At 37.0% G+C, this 26939-nt stretch overlaps 1 protein-coding gene across 1 annotated transcript in view; it reads left to right on the top strand.

The window, feature by feature from the left end:
* Positions 1–10886, top strand: part of Nek7 (NIMA related kinase 7) — a 70697-nt gene extending 59811 nt beyond the window's left edge. Inside the window, exons 8-9 of the mRNA XM_010635397.3 lie at positions 1416–1529; positions 10760–10886. Coding sequence (XP_010633699.1) covers positions 1416–1529; positions 10760–10870 — 225 coding nt within the window. The 3' untranslated portion in view covers positions 10871–10886. The remainder of the gene's footprint in view (positions 1–1415; positions 1530–10759) is intronic.
* The last annotated feature ends 16053 nt before the right edge of the window (positions 10887–26939 follow it).

Consider the following 26939-nt stretch of genomic DNA (forward strand, 5'->3'; position numbering starts at 1 on the left):
TTGAAACAAAAGTACTATAATGAACTCCTAGCATATATGAATATATATATATATATATATATATACACACACATTTACTTAAGGTTTAACAAACATAGAAATACTTTAGTTTATATGTAAGTGTATTTTTAAGGGGCTGTTTTTTTATACTCTGTTTTATCATAAAGTATCCTTGCTTTTTGAACAAAAAATACTATTTCTTCCATTAGAAATTTCCTCTTAGGTGGAGTGTTTTGTATGTTTGGGCATTGAAGTTGTTTTTTATTTTTTCTCATTATGTGGAACACTGTTCCTTAGGTAGTTCTGTATAGGTTTAGGTTTCATAATAAAAATTTGTCGAGCTGCTTTCCAGATTCGATTTCCAGTGTGATCCCCTCCTGGCTAAGGCTCTGAAGGAGTTAAAGCCCTGTCTGGAGCCAGAAGACAGATGAGAGCCATTTTCAGCTTGTCCTGTCCCCACTGACGCACACTGAGTAGCACAGCATGGACTAGCGTGTTTCACACACACTCTGCCTGTCTGGGGAATGTACACATTGTCCTTCCAAAATCAAACTTATTAGCACATGTAGAAAGGGGTGACTGACTTTGGGGCAGCCTGGCACTCCATGTTGTGTTCTTGCTGCTGCGGTTCAAAGATTTAGAAGGTTTTGAACAGGATGAGAACATTTTAAATTGAATTTTAGTTTGTAACCCTGCTTATCATAGTACTTGCTTGCACTTTAAATGTCAAGTTAGAACCTTGTCTTAAAATAAATTTAAACTCAATAATGTCTTTTTTAAAGTTCTTCATCCTGAGTCGTGTTTTTCTACATAAAAAACTCATTTGGATGACTTGAATCGCTCCTGTGACTCCTAGGGTTTTTAAACAGTGGTTTTGAGACCCTCAAATGAAAATAAGTTCTAATTCACATAAGCTATTTGAAGATCAGTTATAATACTCAAATTAAGACTTTTTTCTTTAAAATAACCTTTCCCTGTGGACTATATTATGCAAGATAAAATGGTTTGCATTCTAGTCCCTTAAAAATTGTTAGATTATATTGCATTTTTAATATTTATGTTGGTTATATTTTGACCATTACATGGTTGAGCTATACCTTGTAATATCTATTTTGCTATAGATACACGTTATTTTATATTCAGAGTTTTAAGATATTAGATATTGTTTAGTAATAGTGTTTTATATCATGTATACATAAAGAAAAATTCTCAATTTTAGGGAATTTTAAATGTTGCAAAAAATAACTATAGGTTAGGATTGTTGTACTTAACCTAGAAAGGAATATTCATAGAAATCAAAATGCTCAGATATATTTATAGCATGTATAATTATTTTCTACCCCAGTGTAATATATTTGATAAACTCACCTTGAAAGTTATCATGTGACTTTGAGTTTCATTGGAACACTTTACAGATGGCTGCATTACAGAGTCCCTTCTATGGCGACAAAATGAATTTATACTCACTGTGTAAGAAGATAGAACAGTGTGACTACCCGCCTCTTCCTTCAGATCACTATTCAGAGGAAGTAAGTAATTTTCAGTCCACGTGTCTCTCATTCAGTTTGCTAACATTTGTTTTATTAAGGAATTTTACTTTATCCAGAAATACAAATGAATAGCATAGGTGGCAGAAGTAGCATTTTTTAATTGTTTTTGTTCTCTTGGAGACTTGCTATTTATAGAGTTGGCTCTGCAGTTTGTAATGTGGAGTGGAATACAACACAGTGTGTGGTGTAAAGTTGGCCACTTCCTAGCCTGGGTGTGATCACAATAGTAGCTGACTTTCTAGTGGATGAATACAGAGAAGAGAATTAATGCAAACACCCAAGCTATAGTTAATCAACATGTCTGGTGGCCCCTCTTACTAGGCTAACTCCTTATTCTGTCTCAGAATGTAAACAGTTAAACCTACAAACTGCCTTCTCTTTAGTATAGTTCCCCCATTCATCTTTTCCCAAAATTGAAATATACATCTCTTAGCTATATATCTCTGAGCTCTATTCTTCAAGCTTTACCCTTTCTTTGACTTTACCTGTCCTGTCCCCACCTCACTGCTACACTCAGATTCCTTTGGGAAAGTGTCTGAAAGTGTTTTGAGGTTATCATTGTGGACATGTTGAAAAGTATATTGGATAGGATTGAAAATTTTTGAAGACATTACCTTAAGATCTGAATCTGAATCCTTTCTTGCCTTCTTAACTCATTGAAATGAGTTGTTTTCTCTTTATGCAACATCCAGTTTTTTATGGAGCAAAGTATATCTCTAATACATTATGATTTTTCCAATATTTAAGGAGGACGTATGCAGACCAGCAGTGTCTGAGGTCAAGGAAGTTGTGTTCACATAAGCTCTTTTTGGACTGCTCATTGGAGACCTACCAGAGAGAGAGAGAGCACTGTCTTACATTAGGACATCTCACCTCATGAGGAAGTGATTTTTTTGCCCCAGGAAAATGGAAAAGAGCAAAAGAAAAGTATAAAACAATTATAATGTTCACTTATTAATCTTGTCATTCTTTCTATTGTGGAATGAACATCCAGTCTTAGTATTATATAAGGAAATTTGAATCTATGTAACTTGAATAATAAATCTCTAAAGAATTTTTTACCATATGTAAAGCATTTGTGTTCCTAGTTTGAGATAACTACATTTTTCTTCTAATAGTTTTGATACTGATAATCACTGATGCCTATTTTTTTGCTTCACAGCATTAATATCCAGGTAATTAGAATAAGCTCTTAAAAGGCTGTGATAATTTAGAAGTATTATCTTTATTTGATGTTAATGCTCTTTATGTTAGCCATTTTTAATTACTATTTTGGGTATAGAATATAAATATGGCATTTCACAAAACCAACTTCAGAGCTATAGGCCTAGAAATACAGTGGGGTGTGAACAATAATGCAAAATGATAGCAAGAATGTCAGGGGCCTTTCTTTGTTGTGTCATTCATGCTGTCTTCTTTTTTCCATGAAGCACATGAATATTTCACATATCTGCATCCTCATCCCCTATTCTTCTTGACTAATTTTCAGACTGTCTGAATTTGCATTTCACATGGTAGCTGATTAGGAGATGCGGAGTGCAGCAGTGAAGCCTCAGCAGGCGGTTACCATGGTGACCTTCAGCAGGATTTTAATGATGATACCACTAGTGGTTCGTTGAAGTCGGCCTGCCTGCAGGGCTACTTCACTGCAGCTAAGTGTGAAGTTGGATATGCGGATTCTCAGCCAAGGGGCAAATATCAAAGTCTGGCCCAGATAGAAGGTCTTCGAGTTGGGAGAGAAAAACAGATTCCACTTTTTACTTCACTGTGTATAGTTACCAGTTTTGAGAAGAGCTAAGAAGCAAAGCACGTTATGTGGTGTACTTGCCAAAAAGACAGGGCGATTCCTCATACTGGTAAATCTCATGTCTTAATGAAATGGAAAGCCACAATATCTAGGCAAACACAGAAAATAATTCTTACCAAAGAAATGAATTAGAAAAATATGCGGACTGTATGAACAGTCTTACTGTGATCTTCTGAGTTATGCAGAAGAGTTCTCAGAACAAGAGCTTTGAAATGCAGATGTGCTAATAAATATTTTCTCACCTTGAGTAGGAACTCTTTGTAAAATTATTCAGAATTCATGGCTGTAACAAAGCCTAAATAGCTTTGGTGCTGCCATAATAACTAAATATTTCTTTATAAAGTAACCTCTGCAGGTATTTTTAAAATTCAGGTTAACCTCTGATTTGTTAGTGTAGCAAAATATAGGCACTGATAAAGAGTGAAACACAAAGTTTTGAACAGCGAACTTTTACTTTAAAGCTCTATTTGTCAGTTTCACAGCTAAAATGGTAAGATTCTGAAAAATAAAATTTAAACCTATTAATCTGTCAGATGTGTATTTAAGAACTTAACCCAATTTGCATAGCTGCTGCTACATTTTTAAGGCTCCTTCCCCAAAATGATTGTAAGGGTACATTTCATGAGACTGCCAACTACACCTGCCCAAACCTTGATTGGTAGGAATTCTAAGATTTATTTCTAGATATAATTGTTCCATATAGAAGAACTCAGGATTTAAACACTTGCACTTTTTAAATCTCCTGTGTTATAGTCTAAAACATAGAGCTAAAACAGTAAAACATTAAGAAGCAAAAATGAAAAGTAGTATGCGTTAGAAAAGCTTATCTGTCAGATGTTTTCTTTTGAATTATGCTATTAGGTACACATAAATAGGGTTCCAGATTGAAATTTCAGCTACACTTGAATGATACAAGGAATTATATATTTTGTTCAGTGAGATTTTTGCTTTATGACAAATTTATTTTGATGTTCCTTATTGTTTTGTCAATAATGATCTCATCCATGTAGTGGGGAAAGTACTCAGCAAAAATCTTAGGTTAAAAATGAATGCCTTCTCTTAGATAACTCGGAGTTTAAATGAGATGTGGTGTTGGTGGTAGTAAAACAAATACTGAACATTTTTTGCCTGTGAGGAGTTACGATACAAATACCTGCTCATAGCCTGACCTGATCTCTCTCAAGACTTCATGGTCATGGGATACACTTCCTTTCCCGAGTTCTACAAGAAGTTGTGTGTATTTTCATGTTTTCAGAGATGCTGTTTCCTCTTTCTGAAATAGTTCTTCCCTTGTTCTGTACAGGAAAATTATTCTGATTGAAAAGTAGTTTTGTTGCCATCTCTGGTATGGTTTTTCCTGTTCTCTTCTCTCTCTCTCCACCTACTTGGCCAACACTGCATGGGAGTAGCTTCTTTTCGTATGTGTTTCCCTCACCACTGTATTAAGCTTCTGTCCCGAGAAGTAGTAACTGCTTTTTGTCTGTATCTCTGTGGCCTGACAGATTTTTGAAGGTTTGGTGATTGAGGGAGAGTAAAGAAATAAATTTAAAAACAAACAGGATCATGACCAAACCAGTGATGGTGAATGACAGAAACTTCTCCAAAGAACTATCTTCTAAATCAGAGAATTGCTCGATAGACCAGAGAAATGATGGTTTTTCTTTGCATTGATAGTAGTCCCTATATATATATATATTTTTTTTTTTTTTTCATTCTCTCACATAAGCACAGCATCTCTGAAATGTCCAGTGGCGGTTTCCTGGGAAATACAAGAGATTATTTTCCTTCAGTTTCAGTTTCTTTGAGACAGACACTCATATGGTTATCAAAATTATATATTTTTGTGCTGGGGATTTAGCTCAATGGCACTGTGCCTGCCTCACAAGTGCAAGGTCCTGAGATCCATCCCCAGTACATTATATCATCTCAGGACTCTTAGTCTAAGAAATAATGATAGTTTATGTTCACTGATACTTTCCTACAAATCTGAGCATTAATATCACACAGAAAATAGACTATTTATTCATTTATTATAAAAAAAACTCAGTTTAAATATAGAAAGGCATTTGAATGGTTGAGTAGAATTGTGCCTCAGTGTTGCTTTTAGAAGATTTTACTTTAAGCAGATAGGTTTGTATGTGGTATATGTAATTGTGCATTTTCTAATTATATTTTTGTAAACTTGCTAGTTTTTATAATTGGAAAAGCCAAACTAAGATTTGGAAATCAGAATAAAACAGTAATCAGTTTTCATATTATATTAAGTAACTATTCATTTTGTGCTTTTAGATCTCCAGCCCACAGATAGAAAATATTTCTTATGCTAAATTTAATTAGTGGGATCATGTCCTTATCAATGTGAAAGATCACATCCAGTCAAGAGAGCTAAAAAAATTAATGAAATTAACTTAACACCTACACTTTGCTTTAATCTCCTTTGTTATTTTTGCTTTCCTTTCCTATTTGAACAGTGTCTCTTTTTTTTGTTTGTTTTTTCCCCTTAATGAAAGGGAAGGCAGGAGAATAGGGTTTTTCTGTCCCTCCTGGCTTCTCCTGGAATAGGTTAGCAGTGCAGGCTGACAGCATTTTTCCTGCTGCTCCTCTTATATGTGTACAGCTCCTTTTTTTTAATTCTTCAGATAAAATGTCTTGATTTTCCAGATTTAAAATACATTGATTGAATACAATTATTTAATACAGTGATAAAGTTTTTTTTCCTATCATTGGTTATATATGAATAACAATAATGTTTTAATTTCAACTAAACAGATTTCAGTTTACTAGAGACTATGGCTTTCTTAAAGTACAGAGTTGTTTTCAACTTTTGAGATCACCATTTTTTAACTCTGTAACAGCTTTTTTGATAAGGCCAGTGGCCTTATCCTTACTTTACATACAAGCCGTGGCGATCCAAACAGTGTTGAGAGCCAGTGCTAGATTTCAGGGGCTTCCACCTCATGGCCTACCCTGCTTCACGACAGGGCCACACAGCCAGAGTAATTACCCAGGTGCTGATGACTGACCACATCAGGGTTTCTGTAAGTTGTCAGGTTAATGGTTTTTCTCCTCTCTCCTGACCCTCTCATCCTCCATGTTTATCTGGGGTCTCTCCCTAGAAGCCACCATGAGGCATTTACTCAGAGCATTCTTCTGCTGGTAGTAACTCGGGCTTACTGAAAGGAAGGAAGGAGAGAGGAGCCTGAAAAGTAGGAATTATTTTTGCGTATTAGAGTATGTAAATCTACTGCGTTTATGAAGATATCAGACGGACTCATAATATGGTAAAAACTTGTCATTTACCATAATTTTACTTATTTTCCAAAATCATAACCAATTCTTAATATTTATAATCCCTCTGATTCTTTAAAGATGATTTTTTTTTTTAAGAAAGTTGAGTCAGTGACAAAAACATGACCTTTGGTTCATAAAAGAGCCACTTTATGTAACTAAGAAAATAAAAGTGTCAGGCTTTTTTTGGGCATCTTTTTGAAGTTAAAATTAGTTTTTTAATTTGAGCAGTGTAAACTATTTGACTTTAGTGTTGGAAAATTATTCATAATATATTCCAAGAATATTTAAATGAAGGACAGTATATTATATGGCATACATAATACTTAAAAGTAATTCTGTATAAATATTTTTGAAGTTTCTGTAATTATTCAATTGTCAAGATTGATAAGAATACCTTAAAATGCAGAGACATGTAATTGTACCGTTACTAAAATTTACATTGAATGTTAGACACTTTTATTAAGATTTGATTTTCCCTCCTGAAATTTATTTTAATAAGTTTGATATTCTCATCATTTATATCAGTTGGCCACCTTACTGAGTTGCCAAGTAAGATCAGATATTTAAGCTTTAAGGTCCCAGTTTTATTTTAAAAATGTATTGAAGCAAGTCTTTTTGTTCACCTGTGCTTCTGAAGTGGTACTGGAGGCTTGCTCCTTGAAGACAGGAATCCAAAACAGTGGGCCTATACTTCACGTCCTGTGGGATCCTATAATAACATGTAACTTTCAGGCTTTAGTTTTTAAAAGTCATTAAATGGGCTTCAGTTATAAAATATATACATTGCATTACCTTATAGCTGTATAAGATAACTTTCTTTTCCTTTTCTCTCTCCCTAAGGTCAGTCACTACTGACACTTTGGTGTACAAGTTGGATACACCTAGTCATTTTGTATAAATATCTAAAGCTGCAAAATATAGTGTACTTTAATGTATTAGACCCACACTGAGGTGCTAAAATGTGTCCTTGGGTAGAGAGAAACTGCTTATATTTGGGAGGCAATTGGTCTCAGAGGGGTTAAGATGGGGGTGAAAAAGAAACAGTACCAATAGCACTAGTCTTTATTATTCTGTTGAGAATTCTGTTAGTGACCTAAAGCTGTCATGCACAGAGAGCCCTATTGTTATTACCTGTACGTGAGTGAACTTGATCTGTGATTGGGTTGTCACACGGACAACAGTGACTTGTTAGCACTCTCTTCCTTTTAATATTTTTGGTTTTAATCTATTTGCTGTGATATTTCTTTGGAAATAAACAGATCAAAATTAGTATTTTTATCTAGCTCACGGAAAACATTAATTTCTACATGGTTTGTGACTTTATAATCCTTTACGTGTCACAGAGAATTCATTTTATTTTTTGTTTTTATTCATTTAAAGTTTTTTAAAATTTCTCTTAAGCATGTGAATTAAACAGTTTTCTCATTTATTTTATAGTCTTTTGCATATTCAGATTTACTTTTGTCTTTTTGTTTCGTTTTGTTGGTTTTTTTGAGACAGGGTCTCACTATGTAGTTGAGACTGACCTGGAACTCACTATGTAGCCCAGGCTGGTCTTGAACTCAGCGATCTGAGGACTGGGATTGCAGGTGTGTTCCACCACACCCAGCTACTTTTGCCTTATTTTTAACATGGTTATATAAAACAAGTTTTTAAAAAGCAAGAATACATATTTTACAAACAAGTAGAAAGTTAAATACATTTTACAGATAATGAAGTCATTAAATTTTTATTCATATTAATTTTGTAATGTTCTGGTCATAAAATTATTTCTATAAGTCAGAGTAATAGCTGCTTCCCTCAAGTTCAGAAGGTTCTTTTGAGTGAATCAGTGCTAATATTAGAAGTTAAAATCTGACACAAAGAATATAGGTCGAATTCTTTTTTTTTTTGGTACTGAGGATTGAACTTGGGTCCTTACGCTTGCAAGGCAGGCTACCGAACCGCTGAGCTAAATCCCTGGCCCTAGGTAGAACTCTTAACTTTACTACCTTGATATATTTTCCTTGAACATGGTTAATAATGATACTTTTCAATCTTTGCAAAGTGTTGGATAACTGTTAACAGATTTTTAAAGTAATTGTCCAAAGGATTATGAAGTTATAAATCATATAAAAATTACTGTTTTCATTGAGGAACATAGAAACTTTATAAAACATGTAAGACTAACCGTGAAGGAATTCTACTCTGATTTTAATTATTTAATGATGATACGACGTACTATTTGGTCATTTTTTATATTTGCGAGGTTACTATGTAAGTTGGTTTGGTGGGTTTTTTTTCACTATAGTGGGTGGAAACCAGGGTCTCCTACATGCTAGGCAAGCATCCTACCACTTGGCTGAGCCCTCAACACCTTACATATAAGTTTATAATCTAGAATAGGGAAATTGTTCCAAGTTAAAATTCAAGTATATTTTGTTTGGAGCAGGTTACTATCACTTTCATGAATAAGTTAGATTAGATTGGCGCTGTCATCTGAATGTCTTTGTGTCATTGTCAGAGAGTATCTCTCATGGATAAAGTAGGCTGCTATACCTCATGAATTAGTAGGCTGCTATACCTCATGAATTTTGCCGAGCTCTAGACAAAATTAGTTGGTTTCTCTCTGGTCTAGTTGGCCTATCAAATAGGAAGACAGATCCATTAATTTTAGAAACCAGAGTAATGGGTATTAGAGCTGCCATTTTGTGAAAATCGAATAGCCTAACAGTTTACCCTTCACTGTGTGGAAAGTCGCCCCATCTTTTTGCAGAGGTGGCCTTGAGGAACCTGCTTAGAATTTTCTTGTGGCTGTGTGACAAGCCTGGGCTCTGAAACTGGCCTGCTTCAGTACTGCTATTCCATGCCTTGCCCCTAATGCCTTTGTAACTGTAGGAATATTACTACTTTTAAAACTATTCTTGTAATAGTACCCACTCTAGAGAGTTGTTCATGTAGGCTTTAAGCACATGTTTTCTGTAGTAAACAAATTGTATTTCTATAGGAAATGTACCTGAGGACAAAATTGTGTCCTATTACACTATAGTAGAAACAGTGGGCCAGGGATTTAGCTCAGTGCTGCCGCCTGCCTTGCATTTGTAAGGTCCTGAGTTCGATCCCCAGTACCAAAAAAAAAAAAAAAAAAAAAAAAAAAAAGAATTCATTAGTGACCAGGGATATTTAGCTCAGTAGTGCCAACGCCTGCCTAGCAAATGCAATGTTCTGACTTTGATCCCTTGTACAAAAAAAAAGAATCCATCAGTAATGCCATCAGGGTGTGTCTTCAACAGCAATTTTTTTTTTACAAATGCCTAAGTGATATTTGATAAAAGCAAGCATTGTAGCATTCAGAAAAGATAATAGGAAAAGCCACTGCTGAAACTTCAACTGTTTGCTCTAAAAAAATGGAGATATTTAAATGCTACATCACACAGTTGAAAATTAGAGTAATACAATTATTTATCTCGCTCACGATAGAGGAATGGTTTTTCATATACCATATAAAATACATTCATGCAGTGGTTCATGAGCAGTGTACATGATTGACATCTACCCTGTTGCCTTTTATGAGAACATTAAATTTTATGAATATGTATTTGCAGTACATAGTAACTGTTCATTTTGACAAGTTGGTACCTGGACAACAACACAGCTTGGTTCTTCCTTATCCCCATCCCCTCGCCTCTCCCTCCATCTCTCGGTCACCCTCTCTTTTGCAAAAGTTCTGTCTCTCTATTTCCTGTTACCTTTCCTTTTGCCCTTTATACTCTGGATTAACTTACAATCAAAGCCAGTGTAGTAAGTTCTAAGTTGCATACATGTGTGTATTTATCTACATTTAACTTGTCTTTTAGTTTAAAATCCTGTCTTTAATGACTGGAATATTCCTATCAAATTTTAGTTATAAAGGAGTCCTTATTAAAACCTCTCTGTGGTAAATATCACACGTTACTTCTTAGAACATTTTATCTGATTTTAAAACTATTGACACTATCTTATATATTTCTATTAAAAGGAAAATTTAATTCTGAAAATGTACTTTCCTTAATATATAGATATTCAGAGTTTCTTTTTTAAAAATAACCGAGAAAGTTGGATTAACTATGCTCCGTTGGTTTTCTTTTTGCAGCTGCGACAGCTAGTTAATGTGTGCATCAACCCGGATCCAGAGAAGCGACCAGACATCACCTACGTCTATGACGTAGCGAAACGGATGCATGCCTGCACTGCAAGCAGCTAAACAGAACCGTGAAGAACACAACCAAAAGAAGTTAAAGTATTTTGTGCAGATCGTACCTCCCCGTTTTTGTCTGGGTGTTAAGATTAATATTTCAGAGCTAATGTTCTGTGAATCCTTAACCAGTTTTCATATAAGGTTCATTTTGTACCATTCTAATCATCTTCTTCCAAACCCAAAATGACTGCGGGATACCAAAAAAAAATTGCATGCTAGCAAAGAAAGCAGTTCATGATAGCAGTCGTCATGGTTTTAGGTTTGGGTTACTGTGTGTGCAGTGCATTTTCTGATGATAAATTGTGCTTCGAGTGTCGGTGCCAAATAACAAGGTTGCATCCTGCACACGTCAGGGTTAGTTGCGCGACCTGAAGAAATTCTTGCAGAGCCACCAGACAGGGTCGTTTTCTTCTCAGTTCTACTTGCCATAAGTTTAGGAAACTAGGTGTGTTCTTAATTGTATATGATCTTTTATACTCAGATCCTTCTGCCTTGAAGATGTGTCTTTAGGAATAATTTAAACATTCTGAAAACTTGCAAATCTGAATATTTGTCTTGTTAGCTTTTTGTAGTCATTGATGGGCATCAAGATAGTTTGAAGTGTATGTCTTTGTTCTTAGCATTGCAGCTTTCAGATAGAATTCTTATAAGAAATGTAAGCATAACCTAGCCGAAACATTTAAATTCTTAGTTTATACATTCAAAATGGAACTATTAAATGTGAAAAAATTGGGGACAAAATGTGAGTCATACACTGAAGAGTTTTAATATCTTTGATATTTTATTTACATTAAAATGGTATAAATGAATCCATTTAAAAAGTGGTTAAGGATTTCTTTGGTGTGATAGTTTTTAAAGTTGCACATTGCTCAAGGCTTTTTGTGTGTTTCTATTATTGTTTGTACATTTGAAAATTATTCTTTGAATCTTGCAGTACTATATTTGTTTATAAATCTAAATAAATGTATTTTAACTCATAATTGTACACTATAATGTAAGCATATGTTTTTATTGAAGATTTTATTAAAGTTCTGATTGGTCCCCTTCAGAAATTTTTTATATTCTTCAAGTTACTTTATTTATATCGTGTGTGCATTTTACCCAGTAATGTTTCCAATTTTCTGGGAACATTTCCCTTTTAAAAGATCAATACTTTCTTCAATTGAAAACATTTTTTTAACTTTTTAAAATTTGGGCCACCTGTATGCATGTATATCTTGAGAGGAAGAAAGAATGTGTGTTATACTGTACCTGTGAATGTTGATGCAGTCTCAGTTCACTTGACGTGGTTATAATTTTAGAACATGTTCAAGGAAATGAAAACTGGCTATTTCTGGAGCCAGAATCGTAATGACATAAACCTTTCTGTTGAGAAGCTTTTGAGGAAAGTACTGTATTTGTACATGAAGATGAGGAATGGTAATGTTTGATGTTCTTTTAGGAAATGAGCAGAGTTTAGCAAATGCTGTTGAGATACCGAGATTCATTTCCTTCAGATGCCTTCATATTAGTAGCAGCCAGTTCCTCACAGAATTGTGAACCCTGATGTCTGAGTGTCAGGCACTGTTAAAGGACCCTGAGTGCCACTATGAAACCTTGGGGTAGATTGCTCTGCCAATGAGAAAACCTCCTATTCAAAGAGCACCTACTTTTAGTCATATAGCTAGTTTTGTTTTTTTCACGTAGTGTTTTTCTCAGATCATTTGAATATTTCAGGTTATTTGTAAACTTTAGAAATAAAAAGGGCAAAAGTACAGAATCTTCTATTTTTCCAAATGTAATTGGTTGTATATGATATCTGAAGGGTAATTTAATCTTGGAATAAGCAAAGGAAAAACCTGGTCAGTCATTTGTATGAGGGCTGACTGCATTGTATTTCCTGGCCTAGTGATTCAACATTTACACTAATTGTCAATAGATTTTTCCCACGTAGTGTGAGTAGAATTGTTTCTATTAACCATTAGTGTCATGTTCACTTTAATGTAATATAATTGACTGCAGTGAAATGCCTTGTGGTTAAAACAGATACTTTCCTTTTTCTTACAAACTTTAGGAATATGTGGACCTAAAAATTCATTAATTTAACCTCATTACAGTGACTTAAGTATTTCTTCTTAGTGTCCTATTTACTAAAATGTAGCTGGGAAGAATTTAATGGTCAGTAAAATTCATTACTATTTTTTGTTTCAGATATCGTGTCTTTTTACCATTTGATTATAATTTTCCTGAAGACTTTGTAAATCCAAATTTAATTTTTTTTCTTTTGGACTGGGGATGGAACTCGGGCCCTTGCACTTGCAAGGCAGGTGGCAGAACCACTGAGCCAAATCCCCTGCCCAAATTTAATTTTTAATGGGATCACTGCAAAGGATTATAGAGATGGAGGTTCTAATCTTTGTAATCACCTGTAAAATGCTACCTTTATATTGCTTAGAAGTAAATTTTTAATATTTAAATGTTTCCATTGAGTGGAGCAGTAAATGAGTAGACCACCTGAGTCTAATCCTGATTTAGGCGTTGGTACCAGTTATCCCGGGGAAATGTGGAGTAACTTTGTTTTGTATGCTGAGGTTTAGGAATAGTGAATGAAGGGTATCCCTGTATAAATTAAGTACTCAGCAATGTGCAATGATTGTAAATTTAGTAACAGTCAATTCATGAATTTCTACATCGTATATATTACAAAACACCTCTCTTATCCATGTATTCAGGTGTTGCTGTTGACATTTACCATATTTATTTTAACCAAAATAATATTCACGTTAAATGTTTATTCTTTAAAATGAATGTATTGTTTATAACCCACAGATGCATAATTTCAATAGTACTGTAATATGGAATTTTGTGAAATATTTTATTTTGTTATGCTTTAAATACACACACCAAAATTGTTTAGTTTTGAAAATTGTACAATATCCTAATATAAATATATAAAAATAAATCAGTACTGTAAAATCGGTTTGTCGTGAGTCCCCACCACCACCCACGGTCTACCTCAGGCTGTGTTCATGTGACCGCCTGCAGAAACACGTTTAATACATTCTCGTGACTTCGCCCTTTTGACGCCTCCAGAGTTGAAATAGGAAGGGTGACTGACGCGCCCACAAGTGGCCGCAGAGCCCTGTCAGACACGGGTTTCCCACTGCATCTTCGTGCGCCCCTGTTCTCTTCAGGGCCTCATTTTCTGTCTTTAACTAAAAAATGTTTTCTAAAAGTCAAAAGCAGACTATTCAGTTTTCTATTTTGACCTTCAGAATATGAAATTTGTAAAATAATAGTAAATTTTAGACACAACAGTGTTCGGGCCTAGTTGCAAACTGTATTTCAAAAGTATTTGTTAACTGGAAAAGTCAGTTCCAGGAATGTGTGTTTATAAATGTACTTATTACTGCAGCCATAGGTACCGTAAGTGGTACACTTTTATAAATTAAAAAGTGGCATCAGCGAAGTTGCAATGAGACCTTGAATAATTAAAAAAAATTTTTTTCCAAAAAATCCTTACACTATTTTTACATGTGAATTTCTGGTAAAATTAATGGTGATTTAAAACAGACTCATCAGATTGTCTTTCAGAGAAAGACATGAAAGCTTGTATGATTTATTTTAATTGAGAGGTTTATCTTAGGAGTTATTTTTCTAGTCTTATGTGTCAATTCCATTATTCACTTGAGTACCTAAATCTAACTTTAAATGTTAAGCTATAATGTAAAAGGAAACTTTAGAGACAGGAGTTGTAACTAGGGGCTTTCAATAAATTGTTCTCACCGAGTTATTATGTCTAAGCAACTATTTTTCACTCCCGTGTTAGTCATTTTCTTTGTCGCTGGGACAAAATATCCAAAACCCACAAATTAAAGGAGAGGTTTATTTGGCCTCTTGCCTTGTAGACGTTTCAGTCCATCATCCACTGGTCTAAGCCCGGATGTCACGGCACAGGGGCCTGGTGGAGGGAGGGCTGAGGTGGGAGGTTAACCTGCCGGGTCACATCCAGAGTGACCTGTTTCTCCACCAGGCCTCGCCCCCTAACGGCAAGTCAGTGCTAAAGCACCATACTCTGATCACCTTCCAAAAGTGCTACCTCTGAGTGCATGAGGCTTTGGGGGACATCCAGGTACAAACCGTAATGCTCCCTTCTAGAAATCTACTGTAGGTAAATTAGTTTCTCCTACCCTTACTTTTTCACATGTAACAGGAATACACATACATCTTTTTGTGGCTGGGATAGAATACCTGACCTAAAAGTTAAAGGGCGAAGTTTTACTGTGGCTGTTTCAGTCCGTAGGTGGCTTCAAGGCAGAAACAGTGGAGTTGCACGGATCTCGTGTCTGTCAGAAAGCAGAGAGGTGGGAGCGCCAGAGGAAAGATAAACCTTCAAAGGCGTATCCCAGAGACCTATTTCCCCTGCCCTCGCCTCGTCTCTGAACATGGCTGCATTCAAGGCTTTTTCAACATGTGAATCTTTGGGGGGAAATTCATATTTAAACCCTGAAAAATACAGGACTAAGTTGCAATGAGTTAACCAAAGAACAGGTGGAAAACAAGGCAGGGGAGGCGAGCCTAGGAAGAAGAGGTGAAAACTGGCTCGGCTGGCTGAGACGGTGAGATGAGCGCGGGGGTGGTTAACGCAAAGACTTTCTACTTGCAGAAACGAGTTAGTAATACAAGTGGGAGAAATTTTATAATAGCTAACGTAAAAATGCTTGGAAATAATTGAGCATGAAAGAATGTGAAGGGACGTACAAAATATCTTGTTGAAAGATACAAAGCAAATTCTGAATAAGTGAAGCCCTTTTCTTGAGCTGGAATATTAATATAAATATCAAGCGCTATATAGTATTAGTAATACATGTTCATTCAAATCTTTTGTTTTCTGACCCAAGCAAAAAATAAACATTTATCAGATATAAAAGTTTCCCCAAAACTAAAGCAGGATGGTATCAGCAAAGGATAGTGAAACAAAATAAAAAGATTAGACATGCATCTGAATGTCGTGAGAACTTAATATATAAAAAGATGACTTCTACATGAGAAGATTTGGTTTTATGAAAGGAGGTACCAGTACAACTGTCTACTGTATGAAAACATTTGCGATTCCTAACTCACTTCTACTAAGGACCAGCTGAATTAGTGGCATAAGTTTTAAAATCACAAGAAAAACCAGAGAAATAGAAAAGTTTGTATATGAGGAACATGTTACATTGTGAGATAAGTGATTTGGGGGAACCCTGGGATTCAGCAAGAAAGAGACTGAAACCTTGCAAGATTCAGAGGTCTAGGAAAACAGCATACTAAATAACAGCACCTAGGGAACCCATATTTTAGGGGCCAAACTCCAGTGCAGATGCTAACCATCCTAGCTACAGTGTAGAGTACAGTCTTCACAGGCTGACAGTCCACCTAGACAGATTACCTGGCATCTTGGAACAGGATTGTCATCTTGGGAACATCCAAGATGATATGGACTGGAGTCTTCTTAAGAAGGGAGCACTTTGACTCTGGTCATTCTTGCCATGAGAAAACCCTTCTTGTTCCCATTTCTGGGACCTCACGACGTTCCCGTGCATTGGCTTTGGGGGTAGCTGCCCAGCAGTGCTTCTGACTCAAACCAGCTGCTTGCCCTTCACTGGAGGGGATGGGAGTGTGGCAGACCACCAGGAGACTGGAGAACTTGCCTTCTGAGAACAAGTGTGTGGCCACCAATGTATGGGTTTAAGTCAACACCTGACTGAAGGCAGGTACCCACGTAGTGCTTGCTGTCCCCCTTCCTAGGCTGCACACAGATACCTGCCACTGACTGGGTGGGCAGGGAAAACCATGATTCCATTGCTGAGGTGGGCATGCTGGGGTGACCTTGGGCAGTACCACAGCTCTGACTGTCACCCTACCTTAAAAACATTTTCCGGAGGAGGCCTGGAAAGGAGCTTTACAGGCTTTGGCCATATTCTTCTGCCTCTACCCAGGTGGCCATCATAACTGAGGGAGTTCTGGAAAACAGCCCTGACCACTACTCCATCCCTGCATGAGCATGACTGGGGACCAAACTGCTGCTCTCAGGTAGACTCTAACCGTAGCAGTAGAGAGGAACGCAGCCACTGGTGTCAGGACTGTGGGAGTGACACAGAAGGTGGTCTGGTTCCTACCACTGCCTCTCCCCACGCAGCATTTGAGTCTGCACTACTATAGAACGGGGGCAAGTGTTTCAGGCTTCTAGCCACTGTTGGAGCTGCCAGTGTCAAAGGCCACTTAAGTAAGAGCTGCTGTCCCCAGTGCCTGAGAGAAACCCATCAACTGATATGGGCCACCATTCCATTGCTGGAGTGGCCACACAATGAGAATCCCAAACCCCCTGCTACCTAACACCATACATCCCTGAACTGCTGGAGCGCCCCAATCTTGCACAGCCTACAAAGACAGCCTCTCTTACTCATATATGCTGCGCACTGTGCCCAGATTCACTCATGATAATCAGGAAGCACTAGGAGGCTTGGAACACTGAGGTAAAATCAAAGCCAACGTTACTTAAACAGACATCCTAAGATATCTTCAGGAGAGCCACCTACTAGGAATTATATTTATTAAAATGGTGGATATCTGATTCACCAGATGCACAAATCTAAATGTAAGGAGAAATATGAAAAAAGTGATACTGCCCAAAGATTGTCTAGCTGCAGATACATGATAAATAAAAGTGGAATAAATGCCTGATAAAGGATTTAAAAGAATGCTTTAAAATCATCATGAAAAATAAATGATCCAGGAGAATACAGATAAACACTTCAATACAAATAAGGAAGATGATGTAGGATATATGAGAAATTCAGCAAAGAGAAATATTGAAAAAAAGTCAAGTTAAAAAATTCAGTCAGAAAGCTTGACAGGCTAGATAAAGCAAAAGCATATGTGAACTTGAAGAGAGATTTTAGGAAGTTGCCATTCAGGTAGGAGGAAGAGGAAGAGAAAGACAAGAGGAAGAGGAGGGAGTAAGGAGGGAAGGAAGAAAGCAAAGTGGAGGAGAATGGAGAGCAAACAAACTTAACTTCCTAGAGAAAACGTAGGGCTTACACCTCGTGATACCGTATAGCCAATGCTATGTTGGAGAAAAAATGGATAACTGATAAAAGGGGCGACACAAGTGCATTCAAAAGCTTCTGTACCCCAGAGGAAATCTGACAAAATGAAGAGACAATCTTCAGAATGAGAGACCAAATTTCTTAGCTATTCATGTGGAAGTTTAATACCCAGGATATATAAAGAATTCAGAAAAATATAGCAATAAAAACACAAGTAATTCTAACCAAATAGGAGCAATTGATCCGAACTGACAGTTCTTAAAAGAAGAAACATTAACCAGGCCAACTGGTGCACACCTGTAATCCCAGCACTGGAGAAGCCAAGGCAGGAGGATCGCTGTTGAGTTTGAGGCCAGCCGGAGCTGTAGAGCAAGACCCGGCCTTTTAAAAAATAAATAAATAAATAAAAAAGAACCACTAATGACCAATAACTAGGAAGAATTCCCAGTATTTCAATAGGGAAATGCAAATCAAAATTATGTCAGCACAGTGACAAGAATAAAAGCAATTACTGGAGAAGATGTGAAGTGAAATAAATTCTATATTTTTGGTAGGAAAGAAACAGTAGATATGAAGAATTTTCAAAAAATTTAAAAACAGCTGCAATATGGTCTGGATACCCCATTCCTAGATATTTTCAACAAACCACAATCATCCCAAAGATGTACTTGCATGTCCATATTTATGGCAGTACCATTCTTAATAGGGATGTTATAGATCTGCCTATAGGTCCATCACCACATGAAAATGTGATATATTTAACACTGTACATACACAGTTCAGTGTGATGCAGCCTGAGGTAAAGTCCTGTCATTTGTTGCAGAGTTGAGCAACTAGAGGGCATATTATATAAATTAGACAGAGACCAGTGTTACATATTTTCCTTCATTTGTGTAAATTAAAAAAACTTGACCGGATAGAAAAATTATTACTGGAGATTTGGATAGCTGTGGAGTGAAAGGAGAAGTATAAATGGGTATGATCAATGGATGCTTTGTGTATGAAATACCACACTAAGCCAAATTAATATGCAGAACACGTGACAATAAATACCTTTAGAATGAAAGGGAGAGATTCCGAGTATTACAGCAGAATATAAAGCATCATATAGATTGTTGTAAAAAACTATACTAACATATTGGAAACCAAGATGAAACGCCAAATTTCTGTGCACATGTGACCCATCAAGTTGCACTATGAGGACATAAAATAGCTGAATGAAGCAATAATAAGTAATGAGATTGAATTACTGTATTTTATTGAACAGCCTCATGGAGATCCAAGGTGGTGAATTAAGGCTATGTAACAGCTACCTGCTTCTCCATGTGGTATAATCAAAGCAAATGGATAATCCCCACTCCCGGTACCAGGGATCAAACTCAGGACCTTGTGCTTTCAAGACAGGTGGCAGCACCACTGAGCTACATTCCCAGACCAATCAAAGCAAGGGGAAAGCAGCTACTTGTTAAAACGAGTGAGGGAATGTGTTAATGTTCAGTAGACCACCTAGTATTATCATGGATTGACTAAAAGTCAGCTTAAGTGGGAACACCCAACTGAACTGAGTCCGCGTGTCTCTGGGTATAGAAAGACCCACCTGAAGATTGTTGCCATAGCATAGAAAGAGAACAGGACAGGGAGACTGCACACTGTTGATTTTCCTGGAGAATCTTACTGTGGTTGTTTTTCCTGATAGGAACTAGCTGTTCTCGGAGGAAGAACTTGGGTCCTGACTGTTGCAGGGATAGAGAGGGAAGCTCTGATCTTCTCCTTGAGCATCGCTTCCTGGCTCCACTGCAGATCCTGTGGCCTTGTGACACAGATCCTTCACCCTGCCTGCAGACTTTCTGGCTGCCACCACTGGTCTCTGGGCCTTCCTGGTGCAGATCCTTGGTACGGGCTTGCATCAGACATCACTGTGGGCTCATGGCCTTCGGCTGGACTCATGGGGGGCATTACCATGGGATCCAAGTGAGTCACAGCTCACATTGCCAATCACATGACAGGGCTGGGGATAAAGGTTGAAAGATGGAAAATCCAAGTGAATTCCCTTACCACACAGTGTGACACTGTGCAGGGTGTGCAGACTGAACAGACACTGGACCTGGAATCGGAATAGCAAATTGCCTCAGGAAAATTCTCTACACTTCCTAGAAGGTGCTTAGGGTACTGTAGAGAAGCCACTTTGGGAAGGTTCTCCTTGAGCTTGCTGCCTAGGAATTAAAGGCTCTTGCATTTCCCTTTTTTTGGGGGGGTGGGGAGCGGCAGCAGTACTGTTGCACTGACCTGGTGGGTATCTGCCTTGAGATAGCCTTGTGAACCACAGAGAGCAACTGAATAAAACTTGGGGTTCTATACCATGAGAGTTCCACGTGTGATTTATGGAAATGAAGATTGCTTTCTTTTAAAGACTAACAGCTTAGAGAGCCAGCTGTTGTATTTTGGGGAAGCACAACTGTGTGATGCTACATGATAGCTGGAGAGCCAGAGTCACAGGCAGTGTATCGCACAGAATCCACAACCCACTCTTGAAATATGAATCGTTCTGCTCCCAAGAATCTCCCAACCCCTTCAGGGGCCACATGAAAGGCCCAGGGATCCTTGATGTTCTGTAGCTCTTGCTCTTGGCCCTGCCTCTTGATTGCGCAGAGAAAATAGCTCCAGAGGAAATCACTTTTAAAGGAGCTCTGTGCTCTTCTCTAGATGTGGGGCAACTGATAGATGTCAGTTGGATCCATCTGCAGCTCATGCCTGCTGGTTACCTGGTTAGCAAAATAAATGAAGAAAGGAAAGAGGGATTCTTACCCTCTGCTTCCCTCACACAGCCTAGGAAGGTACAGAAAGAAGCTCTGACAGACATGGGTTGCAGATATCCACTCTTGGCCTAACAGTTGACCATCTCAATGGAGAGAAAATTTTTATTTTTTATTGTTATGTTTTATGCTATTTTATCGTTTTGCTTTTGTAATACTATATTCTCTTTTCTAACATGTAATTTTCTTCCATAAACTTTTTTTGTATCCTTTCCCTTATTTCACTTTTTATATTACTTCTGCTTTCCCTTTTTCCTTTTTTTGATCATTATTTTCTTTTAATTTTTCTTCCCTTTCCCCTTTCTCTATTATTTCCTTCCATTTTAAATTCAATTTTAACTTTAGTCTGTTCTCTATTGTTTCTTCTCCTTTGTTGTTGTTGATGTTGGTATTGTGGTTGTGTTTACTTTGCTTCTTTATCTGATTTGCTGTTGTTTGTAGTTGTTTGCTTTCCCCTTTACGGTTCTGGATGGAGCAGGACACTTGGAGCATGTTGTGTGAATACTTTGCCACTGAGCTACACTCCTTATCCATTTAGAGAAACTGACTCTTATTCCACCATTTATCAAGTCTTACTTGGACATTAGTGGATACTTCAACCTAAGAAACAGGAGAGATAACAGCCCCTCGCTAATGAAGGGTCCCAATAAGGCATAGCTATAGTCAGCCTGAAGACTGGAGACTGGACACTTACCATAGCAACAGCTATGCGGGAGAACACAAAGACACTGCACCTTTGTAGAACCTCAGCATAGGTCTCTCCCACACCACATCAGGCTAGATATTGATGACATGTCCAAAGAAATCTTCAAAAAGAGCACCCCATAAACCACACCCATTGAACTACCAGAAGGACTCGATTCTTTTAAGACCTTCAAAGAGAACAGGTCCCCCAAGCTCTGACAGTGTGCCCTGTGCAAAAACCCACTAATCACAAAGGAGTCACAGAGAAACTACATTATGAAGTCCAATTGTAATTAAACTCAAAACTGCACAACCATCTGGTTTCCCAGGGAAAACAGACAAGACTGTGCTGTTCTAATGAGGCCCTCACATAAAAGTGGAAGAGATACCTGTCCTGACAAATGCATAAATCTTAACAGAAAAACAATAAATTTGATAAAATAAGGCAATGTGGATCTTCCAAATTTTCGTGTCTCTCTAGTAGCCGATTCCAAAGATACTGAAGGAAATTAAATGACAATTCAAAAGGATGATTTTTGTTATATGATCAATGAGCAAGGAGGATACAGATAAACATCTGAATTTATAAAGAAAGACAATATAGGATAAAAGTGCAATTAAAGAGACAGATTCAAAAAAAAAAAAAAAAAAAGGAATGGAAGCTCAGTAAGACACACAGTGGAAAGCCTAATAGGCTGGATCAAGTAAAAGACAAAGTTCAGCCAATAAGAAAGAAAAAAAAATGAACAGACTATTCACTCTCTGTAGGACATGTCTTGGTCATTTTTCTGATGGCTGAGACAAAATACTTAACACTGAAATTTAAAAGAGGAAAGATTTATTTCAGCTCACAGTTTGTAAGGTTTCAATCCATAGTCGGCTGGCTCCAAGCGAAGCTGGCATGGTGAAGGGACATCACAGAAGATAAGTAGTCCATGGCAAGCAGGCAGGAGACAGAAAAGCAGCCAGGAGAAATGGCAACATCAAGTCTGACAGCCTTTTGAGTGGCACCAACTACACCCAGGGTGGGCCTTCCCTTATCTACCCACTTAATCACACACAGAGATCCAGGGACCTCCGAAAAGCCTGAGGTCACTGATGACCTGAGGCTTTGAGGCAACATCTAGATAAGAGCCATAAAAGACACCATTAAAAGACCAAACATTCACTTGATAGACAAGTGAGAATAGACAAGGGAGAATAGCTAAGGGTAAAGGCACAGGAAGCAATAAAATGCAGGAATTAGTATATAACACAGAATGTAAATCATCTTGATTCTCCAATTAAGAATTGGCTGATGGGATAAAAAAATTAGACTTATCTGCTGTCTGCAAGAAATTTACCTCAACAGCAAAGACATACACAGATTAAAAGGGCCGGAAAATAATATTCGAAGTAGCTGGATCCCAGAAGCAAGCAAGAGTAAAATATTCATATGCAACAAAACATATTTCAAGCTCAAACTGGTCAGATGATATAAAGGTCACTATATTTTGATAAAGTAAATAATCAAATTTATATAGCAATTGTAAATATATAGCTGAAGTTTGAGCACCCAATGTTAGGGAATTGATCATGTTAAAGTATGCTGTGACGCCGCCTCACAGGCTGCATTCTCCTGGTACATCTTGGCTCCTAAAATGACCTCATGCCCTTATCTCTGGTTTGCCTCCCCACCAAGGCCACAGTGGTCCAGGAAAGTTGAAACCTGTGTCTGCAGGACTGGGCCCATAAAAGCAATCTGGCCTGTGATAGGTTAAAAGTAGCTCACTCCTCATAAATAAGCAATAGCCCACTCCAAACTGATAAAAGGACCTTCCTTTCTTTGTTCTCTCTCTCCTTCTGCTTCTTCCTCCTCTCTCTCTCTCTCTCTCTGCCTTCCTGCCTCCTGCTCGCCTCCCTACAATAAAGATCTCCTGCCGGACCTCTCGGTGCGTGAGTGGCCTAATTGGGAATGGGCACCCAAAAGGGCACGCGAACCCCCCTTTCACCCAGTTTTATAAAATCAACAATAATGGACATAGAGATATTCAGAACAAGAAAAGAAATATCAGAGTTAAATTACACTATAGATCAAATGGACATCTACATAGTATTCCAACAGCAGCAGAATACAAATCTACATAGTATTTCTAACAGCAGAGAATACAAATTTTTAATCAACACATATAAATTTTTCTAAACAGACAATATATTCGGCCACAAAGGAAGCCTTAAATTAAAAATAAAATAAAAATGATTTCTTGCTTTTTATAAAATCATAGTGGACTGAAATTAGAAATCAACAGCAACAGAAATTATACAAATACCTAGATATTAAATAATAAAGTTTTGAATGAACAGGACATTGTTGAAAAACTCAAAGGGGAGATTTTAAAAATCCTGGAATTGGAGGACCAGAGCTGTGTGAAACCATCAGCACAACCCCTCCCTCACCCAGACCCCACCCTCTAATTCCGGCTTGTCTGCCATCAGAGACCCCCACCCCCAGGACCAGAGCCTTGTGGGTGCTTCACCACCCCCAATCCTTTCTGACTTCCTGGCTAGCCTTTTCCTCATCTAAACTGCAAAAGCACAGGGAGTCTTAATGGCCATTGCCTTGAGCTAGAGAAGAAATGAAAAATAGTAAGAGGGCCTTATTCCTTCTATGTCCCAATCCCAAAGGTAAAGTTAGTTACTATACTGATCAGTTTATTCATTATAAACATATTTTGGGCTAGTCTTTGATTTCATTTTATTTCACATGGTTAAAGGTGATAGATTAATAACTACCACAAACTGTCATTTTCTAAGCCATGTTTGACTCTATTGTTGCTGATTTTATCACTTGGGCTAGTGTTGTTATCTAGTCTGTTATCTTTCCTGGTATAATAAAAATGAGATTGCCCCAGAGTTACTAGAGTCTCAAATCCTAAAGACCAGGTATATCTGGAAGACATCTCCAAGAAGCAATCATTCCTTAAGGTTTCTAAATACTAGCAACAAATATATTTACAATAAGCAATATCTAAGTATCAAACCAGGAATTAAACTAAGAACTATACCAACAGCAATAACAGATATGAAAAGACATTTAAACAAGACAATCTTCCAGCTTACCAAAGGCAAATTCTGGGGAATATGATTTGGAAAAGTCTGATAATCAACCACCTGGACACCTTGAACTGATAGCACAGGAAGTAAAAAAACAAAAAAACAAAAAACAGGTGAACAACGCTCTAGAAATCTTCAAAACAGAAATAATTTTCCAGATAAAAGACATGATTATAAACTCTAGAACAGAAACAGATAAAAAAATAGATGAGTTCAGATTCATGATTGAAGCCATGAATGCTCAGCATAGGAAAGAAATGGAAACCATAAACACCAAACATAAGAAAGAAATGGAATCCATGAAACAGATTCAAATTGATATCCAGGAGATTAAAAACTCTATTAAAAGTATACATAGCAAACTAACCCAATCCGAAGACAGAATATCAGATATAGAAGATAGGATGATGGTCATTGACCTTGAGAAGAGATTTCTTAAAAATAGTAAGGAACCATGAGAAATTAATCCAACAACTCCTAGATAATGCAAAGAAGAATAAGATTAATTGGAGTCCATGAAAAAGCAGGAGAAAGCACAAAAGACATAAAATATTCACAGAATTAATGATAGAAAATTTCCCAAACAGAGCAAAGGAAATTGACATACAGATAAGTGAGACATACAGGATTCCAACTAGTTACACTAAAATAAGATCTACAACTAGACATATTATAACCAAGATCCTGGAAACCCAACAGAAGTACAAACTACTACATACAGTTAGAGAAAAGAAACAAATTACAAGCAAAGTAAATCCCATTAGAATCACAGCTGACTTTTCAACACAAACCCTCAAGTCAAGGAGAGCTTGGAGTAAAGTATTTCAAGCTTTAAAAGAAAACATCCTCCAACCTAGTCTGATGTATCCTGAAAAACTATCTTTCACAAATGATGAAAAATTAAGATATTCTCATGACAAAGAACACCTAAGAAACTTCATGAATAGCAAACCAGAACCCCAAATCATTTTTTAAAATATCCTAGAAAAAGACAATGAAGGTCACAACTCTATGAAGCCCAATAGAGCAAATCCAATAGACAAGTTTAAAGGGAGAGGGAGAAAAATTTTAAAAAGAACTAAAACCAGGAAATAATATGACAATGATAAGTCAATACATATCAGTTATAATCATCAATATCAATATCAATGGCCTCAATTCACCAATCAAAAGAAATAGACTGGCAGAATGGATTAAGAAGCAAATCCAATAATATGCTGTATACAACAAACACACCTACTTAAATAAGATACTCATAGACTGAAAGTAAAAGGATAGGAAACAGTTCTCCATGTAACAGGAACCCAGAAAAAAGCAGGGGTAGCTATCTTATTTGCAAACAAAGTAAATTTCAACCAAAACTAATAGAGACAAAGAAGGTCATTCACTACATGCTTGTAAAGGGAACAATCCAAGAGGAAGAGATGACAATAATAAATATTTATGAACCAAATATCAATGCCCCAAACCATATAAAACAAATATTAAGAATATGAAACACCATATTAGCACTAATACAACTGTAGTGGGGGACCTCAATACCCCATTGTCATATAAGAATTCTAAACACCCCAATTACAATCAGTGAGACTGAAAACGTAATTCAAAGTTTACCAACAAAGAAAAGCCCAAGTCCTGATGGCTTTCCTGCTGAATTCTACAAAACATTTAGAGAAGAAATACTGCCACTAGTTTTGAAACTTTTCATTGAGTAATAAATACTTCCATATTCACACCTAGAAGAAAGGGTTACTTTGATTCCAAAACCAGGGAAAGATCCAACCAAGAAAGAGAACTACAGGCCAATCTCACTAATGAAGATAGATGCAAAAATCCTCAATAAGTTACTGGCAAACAGAATACAGACCATCAAGAAGATCATTCACTATGACCAAGTTGAATTTATCCCAGGGGGGCAAGGATGGTTCAACATATGCAAATCAATAAATATAATACACTATCTTAACAGAATCAAAGACAAAAAACACATGATCCTTTCAGGAGATGCAGAAAAAGCATTCAACAAAATTCAATGCCCATTCATGATAAAAACCCTGCAGAAAATAGAATATTGGAATAGATGGTCTTTATCTCAACATGATAAATGCTATCTATGAAAAGCCAAAGCAGCAAGCAAATATATGAAAAAATGTTCCACATCACTGGTCATTCGAGAGATGCAGATGAAAACAACACTGAGATTCCACCTTACCCCACAAAAAATGGCTGCTATCAAGAAATCACACAATAACAAATGTTGGCGGGGTTGTGGGGAGAAAGGAACCCTCCTCCACTGTTGTTGGGAGTGCAGACTAGTGCAACCACTATGGAAATCAATATGGAGATACCTCAAAGAGCTTGGACTGGAGGTGCCATTTGACCCAGCCATCCCTCTGCTGGGTATCTTTCCAAAAG

This window comes from Fukomys damarensis, unplaced genomic scaffold, assembly GCF_012274545.1.
Source record: "Fukomys damarensis isolate Sample0158 unplaced genomic scaffold, DMR_v1.0_HiC HiC_scaffold_11, whole genome shotgun sequence".
NCBI lineage: Eukaryota > Metazoa > Chordata > Mammalia > Rodentia > Bathyergidae > Fukomys > Fukomys damarensis.